At 42.0% G+C, this 15,548-nt stretch overlaps 1 protein-coding gene across 5 annotated transcripts in view; it reads right to left on the bottom strand.

Moving 5' to 3' along the window:
- Positions 1–15,548, bottom strand: part of LOC139759733 (uncharacterized) — a 129,783-nt gene that overhangs the window by 22,475 nt on the left and 91,760 nt on the right. For 3 of the 5 annotated variants that reach the window (XM_071682130.1, XM_071682131.1, XM_071682133.1), the window contains one exon: positions 13,199–13,348. The exons of the other annotated variants lie outside the window; for them this stretch is intronic. In XM_071682130.1, the coding sequence (XP_071538231.1) occupies positions 13,199–13,348 (150 nt within the window). The remainder of the gene's footprint in view (positions 1–13,198; positions 13,349–15,548) is intronic. 5 annotated transcript variants of the gene reach the window in all.

Here is a 15,548-nt window from a genome sequence, read left to right as displayed (position 1 = left end):
AAGTATGAAGTCTGTTGGGGATGAGAGAGCTTGGGAAGTGAGTCAGTTGTTGTTCGCTGATGATACAGCGCTGGTGGCTGATTCATGTGAGAAACTGCAGAAGCTGGTGACTGAGTTTGGTAAAGTGTGTGGAAGAAGAAAGTTGAGAGTAAATGTGAATAAGAGCAAGGTTATTAGGTACAGTAGGGGTGAGGGTCAAGTCAATTGGGAGGTGAGTTTGAATGGGGAAAAACTGGAGGAAGTGAAGTGTTTTAGATATCTGGGAGTGGATCTGTCAGCGGATGGAACCATGGAAGCGGAAGTGGATCATAGGGTGGGGGAGGGGGCGAAAATTTTGGGAGCCTTGAAAAATGTGTGGAAGTCGAGAACATTATCTCGGAAAGCAAAATGGGTATGTTTGAGGGAATAGTGGTTCCAACAATGTTGTATGGTTGCGAGGCGTGGGCTATGGATAGAGATGTGCGCAGGAGGATGGATGTGCTGGAAATGAGATGTTTGAGGACAATGTGTGGTGTGAGGTGGTTTGATCGAGTAAGTAACGTAAGGGTAAGAGAGATGTGTGGAAATAAAAAGAGCGTGGTTGAGAGAGCAGAAGAGGGTGTTTTGAAATGGTTTGGGCACATGGAGAGAATGAGTGAGGAGAGATTGACCAAGAGGATATATGTGTCGGAGGTGGAGGGAACGAGGAGAAGAGGGAGACCAAATTGGAGGTGGAAAGATGGAGTGAAAAAGATTTTGTGTGATCGGGGCCTGAACATGCAGGAGGGTGAAAGGAGGGCAAGGAATAGAGTGAATTGGAGTCATGTGGTATACAGGGGTTGACGTGCTGTCAGTGGATTGAATCAAGGCATGTGAAGCGTCTGGGGTAAACCATGGAAAGCTGTGTAGGTATGTATATTTGCGTGTGTGGACGTGTGTATGTACATGTGTATGGGGGGGGGGGGTTGGGCCATTTCTTTCGTCTGTTTCCTTGCGCTACCTCGCAAACGCGGGAGACAGCGACAAAGTATAAAAAAAAAAAAAAAAAAAAAAAAAAAAAAAAAAAAAAAAAAAAAAAAAAAAATATATATATATATATATATATTAGTGAAAGAGAAGAGAGAGGCATTTGGACGATTTTTGCAGGGAAAAAATGCAATTGAGTGGGAGATGTATAAAAGAAAGAGACAGGAGGTCAAGAGAAAGGTGCAAGAGGTGAAAAAGAGGGCAAATGAGAGTTGGGGTGAGAGAGTATCATTAAATTTTAGGGAGAATAAAAAGATGTTCTGGAAGGAGGTAAATAAAGTGCGTAAGACAAGAGAGCAAATGGGAACTTCAGTGAAGGGCGAAAATGGGGAGGTGATAACAAGTAGTGGTGATGTGAGAAGGAGATGGAGTGAGTATTTTGAAGGTTTGTTGAATGTGTTTGATGATAGAGTGGCAGATATAGGGCGTTTTGGTCGAGGTGGTGTGCAAAGTGAGAGGGTTAGGGAAAATGATTTGGTAAACAGAGAAGAGGTAGTAAAAGCTTTGAGGAAGATGAAAGCCGGCAAGGCAGCAGGTTTGGATGGTATTGCAGTGGAATTTATTAAAAAAGGGGGTGACTGTATTACTGACTGGTTGGTAAGGTTATTCAATGTATGTATGACTCATGGTGAGGTGCCTGAGGATTGGCAGAATGCGTGCATAGTGCCATTGTACAAAGGCAAAGGGGATAAGAGTGAGTGCTCAAATTACAGAGGTATAAGTTTGTTCAGTATTCCTGGTAAATTATATGGGAGGGTATTGATTGAGAGGGTGAAAGCATATACAGAGCATCAGATTGGGGAAGAGCAGTGTGGTTTCAGAAGTGGTAGAGGATGTGTGGATCAGGTGTTTGCTTTGAAGAATGTATGTGAGAAATACTTAGAAAAGCAAATGGATTTGTATGTAGCATTTATGGATCTGGAGAAGGCATAAGATAGAGTTGATAGAGATGCTCTGTGGAAGGTATTAAGAATATGTGGTGTGGGAGGCAAGTTGTTAGAAGCAGTGAAAAGTTTTTATCGAGGATGTAAGGCATGTGTATGTGTAGGAAGAGAGGAAAGTGATTGGTTCTCAGTGAATGTAGGTTTGCGGCAGGGGTGTGTGATGTCTCCATGGTTGTTTAATTTGTTTATGGATGGGGTTGTTAGGGAGGTGAATGCAAGAGTTTTGGAAAGAGGGGTTAAGTATGAAGTCTGTTGGGGATGAGAGAGCTTGGGAAGTGAGTCAGTTGTTGTTCGCTGATGATACAGCGCTGGTGGCCGATTCATGTGAGAAACTGCAGAAGCTGGTGACTGAGTTTGGTAAAGTGTGTGAAAGAAAAAAGTTAAGAGTAAATGTGAATAAGAGCAAGGGTATTAGGTACAGTAGGGTTGAGGGTCAAGTCAATTGGGAGGTAAGTCTGAATGGAGCAAAACTGGAGGAAGTAAAGTATTTTAGATATCTGGGAGTGGATCTGGCAGCGGATGGAACCATGGAAGCGGAAGTGGATCATAGGGTGGGGGAGGGGGCGAAAATCCTGGGAGCCTTGAAGAATGTGTGGAAGTCGAGAACATTATCTCGGAAAGCAAAAATGGGTATGTTTGAAGGAATAGTGGTTCCAACAATATTGTATGGTTGCGAGGCATGGGCTATGGATAGAGTTGTGCGCAGGAGGATGGATGTGCTGGAAATGAGATGTCTGAGGACAATGTGTGGTGTGAGGTGGTTTGATCGAGTAAGTAACGTAAGGGTAAGAGAGATGTGTGGAAATAAAAGGAGTGTGGTTGAGATAGCAGAAGAGGGTGTTTTGAAATGGTTTGGGCACATGGTGAGAATGAGTGAGGAAAGATTGACCAAGAGGATATATGTGTAGGAGGTGGAGGGAACGAGGAGAAGTGGGAGACCAAATTGGAGGTGGAAAGATGGAGTGAAAAAGATTTTGTGTGATCGGGGCCTGAACATGCAGGAGGGTGAAAGGAGGGCAAGGAATAGAGTGAATTGGATCGATGTGGTATACCGGGGTTGACGTGCTGTCAGTGGATTGAATCAGGGCATGTGAAGCGTCTAGGGTAAACCATGGAAAGCTGTGTAGGTATGTATATTTGCGTGTGTGGACGTATGTATATACATGTGTATGGGGGGGGGGGGGGGGTTGGGCCATTTCTTTCGTCTGTTTCCTTGCGCTACCTCGCAAACGCGGGAGACAGCGACAAAGTATAATAAAAAAAAAAATAATATATATGAGAGAAGAGAGAGAGGGGGGGGGGGGAGAGAGAGAGGAGAGAGAGAGAGAGGAGAGAGAGAGAGAGAGGAGAGGGAGAGGGGAGAGAGAGAGAGAGAGAGAGAGAGAGAGAGGGGGGGGGGGGAGAGGAGAGAGAGAGAGGAGAGGGAGAGGGGAGAGAGAGAGAGAGAGGAGAGGGACAGGGGAGAGAGAGAGAGAGAGAGAGAGAGAGAGAGAGAGAGAGAGAGAGAGAGAGAGAGAGAAGAGAGAGAGAGAAGAGAGAGAGAGAAGAGAGAGAGAGAGAGAGAGAGAGAGAGAGAGAGAGAGAGAGAGAGGAGAGAGAGAGAGAGAGAGAGAGAGAGAGAGAGAGAGAGAGAGAGAGGGGGGGGGGGAGAGGAGAGAGAGAGAGGAGAGGGAGAGGGGAGAGAGAGAGAGAGGAGAGGGACAGGGGAGAGAGAGAGAGAGAGAGAGAGAGAGAGAGAGAGAGAGAGAGAGAGAGAGAGAGAGAGAGAGAGAGAGAGAGAGAGAGAGAGAGAGAGAGAGAGAGAGAGAGAGAGAGAGAAGAGAGAGAGAGAGAGAGAGAGAGAGAGAGAGAGAGAGAGAGAGAGAGAGAGAGAGAGAGAGAGAGAGAGAGAGAGAGAGAGAGAGAGAGAGAGAGAGAGAGAGAGAGAGAGAGAGAGAGAGAGAGAGAGAGAGAGAAGAGAGAGAGAGAGAGAGAGAGAGAGAGAGAGAGAGAGAGAGAGAGAGAGAGAGAGAGAGAGAGAGAGAGAAGAGAGAGAGAGGAGAGAGAAGAGAGAGAGAGAGAGAGAGAGAGAGAGAGAGAGAGAGGAGAGAGGAGAGAGAGGAGAGAGAAGAGAGAGAGAGGAGAGAGAGAGAGAGGAGAGAGAGAGAGAGGAGAGAGAAGAGAGAGAGAGGAGAGAGAAGAGAGAGAGAGAGAGAGAGAGAGAGAGAGAGAGAGAGAGAGAGAGAGAGAGAGAGAAGAGAGAAGAGAGAGAGAGAGAGGAGAGAGAGAGAGAGAGAGAGAGGGGGGGGGGGGTCTTCCTTAACCAATTCCTTTCAACATCATGCAAAGGTGTTCTTAAACTAAAAGGAACCCTTCTCTCACCTGCAGTGCATCACAAAAATCAAATAATTGATGAAAGTAGCATTCGTACAATATCAAAATCATATGTTCCATGGTCATAGGTGGGATTTTCTTTTTATAAGCAAAATTAACATTTCCATAAATGGCATAAAAACCACACTAGTTACAAGTACTTTGCCACTCAATTCTTTGGGTGTTGTGTCAAAGGTCATGTTCAAAATTACAGCATACCTCTCAACTCTTCAGTGACAGATGTTGACAACACGTAAAACAATCCACAAGTGTGTGTTGTGCTTAGCAGGTACAAAAAGTTATCCAAAAACATACATAAATTTTAATATCAAGTTGCCATTTGAACAATTTTAAGTTATCTGCCATCATAATACATCTTGTTTATACCAAGTTACACAAAGCCACATGTAAGTCTATCAAGCCAGAACTAGGCATGAAACTGCCATGAAAGGACTATAGAGCTTATTTAAGCATCACAGTAAATAAACTGATCTATCTACTGATTGAAGCTAAAAATATTGTACTAATGGCTTAAAAAAAAAAAAAAAAGAAGACATTCAAATAACCATATGTTTAATTTCTAAGACAATTCCCCTCTTCTTCTAGAGATGACTAGTATATTCAGAAAAGTGACGGTATTCTAACCATCCAAAAAATATGAAATATGAGATGGATGTATAAAATAAATATGCTATCAAAGGCTATAATTGAAAATGATATGATATGTACCATATTTATATTTTATCTATCATACTTAATCGCTGTTTCCCACGATAGAGAGGTAGTGCAAAGAAACAGACAAGGAATGGCCCAACCCACCAACATACACATGTATATACATAAATGCCCACACACGCACATATATATATATACACATACATTTCAACGTTTACAAACACACATTTATATATATCATTATACTTTGTCGCTGTCTCCCATGTTAGCGAGGTAGCACAAGGAAACAGACGAAAGAATGGCCCAACCCACCCACATACACACGTCCACACACAGCACATATACATACCTATACATCTCAACGTATACATATATACACACACAGAAATATACATATATACACATATACATAATTCATACTGTATGCCCTTCTTCATTCCCGTTGCCACCCCACCACACATGAAATGACAAAATCCCTCCCCTCACATGTGTGCGAGGTAGCGCTAGGAAAAGACAAAGGCCACATTCGTTCACACTCAGTCTCTAGCTGTCATGCAAAATGCACCGAAACCACAGCTCCCTTTCAACATCCAGGCTCCACAAAACTTTTCATGGTTTACCCCAGACACTTCACATGCCCTGGTTCAATCCATTGACAGCACGTCGACCCCAGTATACTACATCGTTCCATTTCACTTTATTCCTAGCACACCTTTCACCCTCCTGCATGTTCAGGCCCCTATCACTCAAAATCGTTTTCACCCCATCTTTCTACCTCTAATTTGGTCTCCCACTTCTCATTCCCTCCACCTCTGACACATACATCCTCTTTGTCAATCTTCCCTCACTCATTCTCTCCATGTAACCAAACCATTTCAAAAAACACCCTCTTCTGCTCTCTCAACCACACACTTTTTATTACCACACATCTCTCTTACCCTTTAATTACTTACTTGATCAAACCACCTCACACCACATACTGTCCTCATACATCTCATTTCCAGCACATCCACCCTCCTCTGCACAACTCCATCTATATAGAGCCCATGCCTCACAACCATATAATATTGTTGGAACCACTATTCCTTCAAACATACCCATTTTTGCTTTCCAAGATAACGTTCTTGACTTCCACACATTTTTCAATGCTCCCAGAACTTTCGTCCCTTCCCCTACCCTATGATTCACTTCTGCTTCTATGGTTCCATCCGCTGCCAAATCAACTCCCAGATATCTAAAACACTTCACTTTTTCTCCATTCAAACTTACCTCCCAATTGACTTGTCCCTCCACCCTACTGTACCTAATAACCTTGCTCTTATTCACATTTACTCTCAACTTTCTTCTTTCACACACTTTACCAAACTCAGTCACCAGCTTCCGCAGTTTCCCACCCGAATCAACCACCAGCGCTGTATCATCAGCGAACAACTGACTCACTTCCCAAGCTCTCTCATCCACAACAGACTGCATACTTGCCCCTCTTTCCAAAACTCTTGCATTCACCTCCCTAACAACCCCATCCATAAACAAATTAAACAAGCTAAACAACATCACGCACCCCTGCCACAAACCAACATTCACTGAGAACCAATCACTTTCCTCTCTTCCTACACATACACATGCCTTACATCCTCGATAAAAACTTTTCACTGCTTCTAACAACTTACCTCCCACATTATATATTTTTAATACCTTCCACAGAGCATCTCTATCAACTTTATCATATGCCTTCTCCAGATCCATAAATGCTACATATAAATCCATTTGCTTTTCTAAGCATTTCTCACATTCACTTTTCAAAACAAACAACTGATCCACACATCCTCTACCACTTCTGAAATCACACTGCTCTTCCCCAATCTGATGCTCTGTACATGCCTTCACCCTCTCAATCAATACCCTCCCATGTAATTTCCCAGGAATACTCAACAAACTTGTACCTCTGTAATTTGAGCACTCACTCTTATCCCCTTTGCCTTTGTAAAATGACACTATGCAAGCATTACGCCAGTCCTCAGGCACCTCACCATGAGTCATTTTTTTTTTTTTTTTTTTTGCTTTGTCGCTGTCTCCCGCGTTTGCGAGGTAGCGCAAGGAAACAGACGAAAGAAATGGCCCAACCCACCCCATACACATGTATATACATGCGTCCACACACTCAAATATACATACCTACACAGTTTTCCATGGTTTACCCGACGCTTCACATGCCCTGATTCAATCCACTGACAGCACGTCAACTCCGGTATACCACATCGATCCAATTCACTCTATTCCTTGCCCGCCTTTCACCCTCCTGCATGTTCAGGCCCCGATCACAAAATCTTTTTCACTCCATCTTTCCACCTCCAATTTGGGCTCCCACTTCTCCTCGTTCCCTCCACCTCCGACACATATATCCTCTTGGTCAATCTTTCCTCACTCATTCTCTCCATGTGCCCAAACCATTTCAAAACACCCTCTTCTGCTCTCTCAACCATGCTCTTTTTATTTCCACACATCTCTCTTACCCTTACGTTACTTACTCGATCAAACCACCTCACACCACACACTGTCCTCAAACATCTCATTTCCAGCACATCCATCCTCCTGTGCACAACTCTATCCATAGCCCACGCCTCGCAACCATACAACATTGTTGGAACCACTATTCCTTCAAACATACCCATTTTTGCTTTCCGAGATAATGTTCTCAACTTCCACACATTCTTCAAGGCTCCCAGGATTTTCGCCCCCTCCCCCACCCTATGATCCACTTCTGCTTCCATGGTTCCATCCGCTGCCAGATCCACTCCCAGATATCTAAAACACTTTACTTCCTCCAGTTTTGCTCCATTCAAACTTACCTCCCAATTGACTTGACCCTCAACCCTACTGTACCTAATACCCTTGCTCTTATTCACATTTACTCTTAACTTTCTTCTTTCACACACTTTACCAAACTCAGTCACCAGCTTCTGCAGTTTCTCACCCGAATCAACCACCAGCGCTGTATCATCAGCGAACAACAACTGACTCACTTCCCAAGCTCTCTCATCCCAACAGACTTCATACTTGCCCCTCTTTCCAAAACTCTTGCATTCACCTCCCTAACAACCCCATCCATAAACAAATTAAACAACCATGGAGACATCACACATCCCTGCCGCAAACCTACATTCACTGAGAACCAATCACTTTCCTCTCTTCCGACACGTACACATGCCTTACATCCTCGATAAAAACTTTTCATTGCTTCTAACAACTTGACGCCCACACCATATATTCTTAATACCTTCCACAGAGCATCTCTATCAACTCTATCACATGCCTTCTCCAGATCCATAAATGCTACATACAAATCCATTTGCTTTTCTAAGTATTTATCACATACATTCTTCAAAGCAAACACCTGATCCACACATCCTCTACCACTTCTGAAACCACACTGCTCTTCCCCAATCTGATGCTCTGTACATGCTTTCACCCTCTCAATCAATACCCTCCCATATAATTTACCAGGAATACTGAACAAACTTATACCTCTGTAATTTGAGCACTCACTCTTATCCCCTTTGCCTTTGTACAATGGCACTATGCAAGCATTCCGCCAATCCTCAGGCACCTCACCATGAGTCATACATACATTAAATAACCTTACCAACCAGTCAATAATACAGTCACCCCCTTTTTTAATAAATTCCACTGCAATACCATCCAAACCTGCTGCTTGCCGGCTTTCATCTTCCTCAAAGCTTTTACTACCTCTTCTCTGTTTACCAAATAATTTTCCCTAACCCTCTCACTTTGCACACCACCTCGACCAAAACACCCTACATCTGCCACTCTATCATCAAACACATTCAACAAACCTTCAAAATACTCACGCCATCTCCTTCTCACATCACCACTACTTGTTATCACCTCCCCAATTGCGCCCTTCACTGAAGTTCCCATTTGCTCCCTTGTCTTACGCACTTTATTTACCTCCTTCCAAAACATCTTTTTATTCTCCCTAAAATTTAATGATACTCTCTCACCCCAACTCTCATTTGCCCTCTTTATCACCTCTTGCACCTTTCTCTTGACCTCCTGTCTCTTTCTTTTACACATCTCCCACTCAATTGCATTTTTTCCCTGCAAAAATCGTCCAAATGCCTCTCTCTTCTCTTTCACTAATAATCTTACTTCATCCCACCACTCACTACCCTTTCTAATCAACCCACCTCCCACGCTTATCATGCCACAAGCATCTTTTGCGCAATCCATCACTGATTCCCTAAATACATCCCATTCCTCCCCCACTCCCCTTACTTCCATTGTTCTCACCTTTTTCCATTCTGTACTCAGTCTCTCCTGGTACTTCCTCACACAAGTCTCCTTCCCAAGCTCACTTACTCTCACCACCCTCTTCACCCCAACATTCACTCTTCTTTTCTGAAAACCCATACAAATCTTCACCTTAGCCTCCACAAGATAATGATCAGACATCCCTCCAGTTGCACCTCTCAAGCACATTAACATCCACAAATCTCTCTTTCACGCGCCTGTCAATTAACACGTAATCCAATAACGCTCTCTGGCCATCTCTCCTACTTACATATGTATACATATACGTACATTAAATAACCTTACGAACCAGTCAACAATACAGTCACCCCCTTTTCTAATAAATTCCACGGCAATACCATCCAAACCCGCTGCCTTCCCAGCTTTCATCTTCCGCAAAGCTTTTACTACCTCTTCTCGGTTTACCAAATCATTCTCCCTAACCCTCTCTCTTTGCACACCACCTCGACTAAAACACCTTATATCTGCCACTCTATCATCAAACACATTCAACAAACCTTCAAAATACTCACTCCATCTCCTAACATCACCACTACTTGTTATCACCTCCCCATTAGCCCCCTTCACCAATGTTCCCATTTGTTCCCTTGTCTCATGCACTTTATTTACCTACTTCCAAAACATCTTTTTATTCTCCCTAAAATCTAATGATATTCTCTCACCCCAACTCTCATTTGCCCTCTTTTTTGCCTCTTCCACCTTTCTCTTGACCTCCTGCCTCTTTCTTTTATACATCTCCCAGTCATTTGCATTATTTCCCTGCAAAAATCATCCAAATGCCTCTCTTCTCTTTCACTTATAATCTTACTTCACCCCACCACTCACTACCCTTTCTAATCTGCCCACCTCCCATGCTTCTCATGCCACAAATATCTTTTGCACAAGCCGTCACTGCTTCCCTAAATACACACACACACCCCACTCCCCTTACATCCTTTGTTCTCACCTTTTTCCTTTCTATACTCAGTCTCTCCTGGTACTTCCTCACACAAGTCTCCTTCCCAAGTTCACTCTCACCACTCTTTTCACCCCAACATTCTCTCTTCTGAAAACCTCTACAAATCTTCACCTTTGCCTCCACAAGATAATGATCTGACAGCTCTCTAGTTGCACCTCCCAGCACATTACCATCCAAAAGTCTCTCTTTTGCGCACCTATCAATTAACACATAATTCAATAACGCTCTCTGGCCATCTCTCCTACTTAAATAGGTATACTTATGTATATCTCTCTTTTTAAACCAGGTATTCCCAATCACCAGTACTTTTTCAGCATATAAATCTACAAGTTCTTCACCATTCCCATTTACAACACTAAACACCCCATGTACACCAATTATTCCCTCAGCTACCACATTACTCACCTTTGCATTCATATCACCCATTAATATAACCCGGTCTCGTGCAGTCTTGCGCATCAAAACTACTAACACACTCACTCAGCTGCTCCCAAACACTTGCCTCTCATTATCTTTCTTCTCGTGCCCAGGTGCATATGCACCAATAATCACCCACCTCTCTCCATTCATTTCAGTTTTACCCATATCAATCTAGAGTTTACTTCCCACCACTCCTGTTTCAGTAGTAGTGCTACTCCTTCCCTTGCTCTTGTCCTCTTACTAACCCCCTGACTTTACTCCCAAGACATTCCCAAACCATTCTTCCCCTTTACCCTTGAGCTTCGTTTCACTCAGAGCCAAAACATCCAGGTTCCTGTCCTCAAACATACTATCTATCTCTCCTTTTTTGTCATCTTGGTTACATCCACACACATTTAGACACCCCAATCTGAGCCTTTGAGGAGGACAAGCACTCCCCGCGTGACTCCTCCTGTTTCCCCGTTTAGAAAGTTAAAGTACAAGGAGGGGAGGGTTTCTAGGCCCCCACTCCCATCCCCTTTACTTGCCTTCTACAACACATGAGGAATGCATGGGAAGTATTTTTTCTTCCCTATCTCCATATACATATATACACATGTACATATTCATACTTGCTGCCTACATCCATTCCCACTGCCACCCCGCCACACAAGAAACAGCAGCATCCCTTCCCCTCCAGCAAAATAACGCCAGGAAAAGACAGAAAGGTCACATTCATACACACTCAAGTTTCTAGCTGTCTTGTGTAATGCACCAAAACCACAGCTCCCTTTCTACATCCAGGACCCACAAAACTTTTCATGGTTTATCCCAGATGCTTCACGTGCCCTGGTTCAATCCATTGACAGCACATTGACCCCAGTATGCCACATCATGCCAATTCACTCTATTCCTTGCATGCCTTTCACCCTCCTATATGGTCAGGTCGCGATCACTCAATCTTTTTCACTCCATCCTTCCACCTCCAATTTGGTCTTCCACTTCTTGTTCCCTCAACCTCTGACACATATATTCTCTTTGTCAATCTTTCCATACTCATTCTCTTCTTATGTCAAATCCATTTCAACACACCCTCTTCTGCTCTCTCAACCACACTTCTTATTTTCACAAATCCCTCTTACCCTTTCATTACTTACTAGATCAAACCACCTCACACCACATATTGTCCTCAAACATTTCATTTCCAACACATCCACTCTCCTCCATACAACCCTATCTATAGCCCATGTCTTGCACCTATAACATTGTTGGCACTACTATACCTTCAAACTTACCCATTTTTGCTCTGAGATAACGTTCTCTCCTTCCACACATTCTTCAATGCTCCCCCACCCTGTGACTCACCAACACTTCCATGGTTCCATTTGCTGCTAACTCCACTCACAGATAACTAAAACACTTCAATTCCTGTAATTTTTCTCCATTCAACTTACAGATAACCATGTACATGCTTAACCTCTCAATCTATTGCCTCTATGATATACAAACAACCTAAATTAACTCTACCATCATATTCAGTATAAAAAGATTCAAGAGATAAACACATCCTCAATAAATGCCTCGCAGTCTATTCAATCAAATTATCCAGTCACTTATTTATTTTTTCTAGTCTGTCAAACTTTGAGATGGTTGGTATTCTGAGATTAACAGCTGCATTCAGACCACTTATGCCCTGAGACATTTACTTTAAAACATATTTCAGATTCAAGTAAAATCTGATTAAGAAAAGCATAAATATCAACTGACTGGTCAGAGACCTTTTGTACCTAGAGCTCATCCCTAAGACCAGCAATCCCTTCACTATGCAAGCCAAATGACTTCAGAAATAGGTAGCTACACACAAGCCATCTTACAACACATCAAAAGACAGAAAATGAGAAGTAGGACGTAGAAAAATCGCTTGTGAACACCTACAAAATGGGGGTATACCTAATATGTAAACATTTCCGTAACTACCATTAAACAGTAACATGTACATATGTATGCAAGCTCAAACTTAAGATGTTAAAAAATAATGAAGCCTAACCGCCCTATCAAAACCTCTAAACAAGTAAATTCCACTAAAGTTGGCAGATATTTTACTGCTATTATTTGCTTCACTTGTCTACTCCACCTATCTATAATCCAGTGTGCATCATTATGACTAACCATGATTTACCTGACAGTGTGGGAGGCTATTATTCTCTTCCATCCCCAAGAGTATCTTATAACTCATATCAAAGCATGGAATATCTGCCCTAGTGTGCCACTGCCTACATATGAAACTACAGTTTAAAACAATGTACCCAGGCTACTCCTCTAAATCCAGTTAAGTGCCATTTTATCTACTTGAAATTTGTTGTAATTAATAATACGGGAGACACCTCACTCTCAGCCACCACTTTTTTTTAAAGCCTTTTGAATATATTAGCCAATCAAAGTTTCCAGCCTTCGCATCGGTAGGCACAACTGAAGTGTTCATCAAGATATTCCATGCTCGTTTACATATTTCTTGCAACACATCTAAACATACCTCTAGGGCTCCTGCACTTCAAGCAGTAATCACGGTGCGAGAAGTTGGAAAACCGGCAACTAGGGCAGTCCCAATCCCCAGGCCTGCTGCCACCACCACCACCACCACCACCACGAGGGATAGAGTAATGGTCACCACCGCCACCACCCCCTGCAACATTATTATCTAAAATGTTGGTATAATGATCCAGTCTAAAATACTCCAAATCAAAATTACTGATTCCTTACTATTAAGTGAGTGTTAAAAGCAAAATCTACTATCTACATCCCAAATGCTTCCTGTGATGCAAATACTATGAATTAAACTAGATCTATGTCGGGGTGACAAGATACTTCTGTCACCTTCCTAAAAAGTATACACATGGACAAATGTGTGGATGGGCAGTTTATTTCCATTTTCATACCTGAACTTGGGATACATAAAATTAGCAATCTCACAACATTTGACAGATATCCAATGTAATCTAACAAAGTTCAAAATCAAACACTGCAATTTGGGAATTAAAAAAATTGATAAGAGTATGGGTAAGAAATTCAGCACCAATCAATAGAATTGAGCTGAGAATGTCAACTCCTCTTTCAAGACCTGATAAGAAAACCAGCATTATTCAGAAACACCTGTGAACCGAAACAAAATTTCTGGTTGTACAACAGAATATCATGCATATGAACAACAATGCTTCATCTTTGAACATACAACTCATGATCAATTAAGAGTAACTCACCAAACCAAATCAGCAAAGGAATGAGAGTAGTCTCTAAAACTGACTAAATCCAGTATGACCTAGCAAAGATAAGACTAGACACCAATGTCCAGTACAAAAAATTGCAAATGTACTGGCAGTAAATACTAAGTGTTGCCAATAAAAGGGAAAGGCATAAAATCTGCACCCCACTCATTAAGTACCTTCTTCCAAACATATTTTCTGACCTGTGTATCCTTTTAACTTTATTCTAAATTTCATTTCCATTTACTTGAGGTAATGTCAGTACATGGATCCTTAAACATTTCAAATAATCTTAAACCTGTGTACACAATGTGGAGGTATGATGTTTTCAACAAAAAGCAATGCATTAATCTATCTTGTGAACCTAATGGAATTAGCAAGTGGCTTCTGCATCTCAATGACTGAAACATTAACTTACCTGTTATTTCATTTGGATATACCCAATCTTCAAGAGTTCAAACAAGTTCGTCAATATTTTTTTAAAGCCTTGTCTTTTGCCTTCAACCTTCCTACCAAGGATCTTCAATGATCAACAACCTTTAATCTGCCACTCACTACATAATAATATCATGGATAGGGGTTATATATGAAATAAGGTAATCACTGGGCATGGCTTTACCTTCTTGACAAAACTGAATCTTTTAGTTGCATTTTGGTGTAAGCTGAATGAGAAAAGATGTTGAGTAGAATGGGAAGTGTTTTGTGATAATTTTGGACTGTTGTTGAAAATACAATGCCAAAGATATGGACCCTGAAAAGTCAATGTGAATGAGTACATATTGGATTTGGGTGTAATGAGTGAGGATGGTAAGTGCTAAAACAAATGCTATGAAGAGGGTAAAGGAAAAGGTCAAAAGGGAAACTTAAGGAAATTTACCAACTCATGTCTCCTCAAACATCTTTAAGTTTAATCTTGATGCGTCCGAAAATCTATGGCTAGATCAGCCATCTTCTTACAAGCACCATAAACATGTTCAAACCAAATATATTTTCTTCGCATAAAGACATTTACCAACTCATGTTTAATCAAACGTTTTTAAGTTTAATCTTGAGAGTCCAAAAATCTATGGTCTCTAGTTCCCAATATCATGGGGTGCTAAGAATCTCTGGGTTTCTACCTTACTCTACTGCCAATGAGAGGGAAAACTCCAATAGTAGTAGTCTTGGGCCCACCAATGACCCTTCCCTCTTTGTTACACCTTCCAGTTTTTCTATTCACTACACTAACATTCAGGGACACACTAGTTATGAACTCTCTTTGTTGAGCATCATGTGTCTAGTACCTCCCCTACTATCTTACTCTCGCTCAGACCCAGTCGTTTAATGATGATCTCACTAGCCCTTTTTCATATCCAACTACAATCCCAACTAAGGATTCTGATTCAAATGTGGTTTGTGCTCATTCTAACACTAACACACCTGTTGCATGCCTTGAGTCCCGATACCTTGATTAGTTATTTGGCTAAAGGTATGTCTCCCAACAACAACAGTTTTCCTCTATCTTGCCTATTGCTCTCTCAATTCTGCAAATTTCGTATCTTTCTTCAACTCTGCAAACTCCAGCCATGAGACTGTGGCATCCTCTCACCTCCAAGTCCAGATACTCTGCTTATGGGATTTCAA

This window comes from Panulirus ornatus, chromosome 34 (genome assembly GCF_036320965.1).
Source record: "Panulirus ornatus isolate Po-2019 chromosome 34, ASM3632096v1, whole genome shotgun sequence".
NCBI lineage: Eukaryota > Metazoa > Arthropoda > Malacostraca > Decapoda > Palinuridae > Panulirus > Panulirus ornatus.
This window is presented reverse-complemented; position numbering and strand designations above follow the sequence as displayed.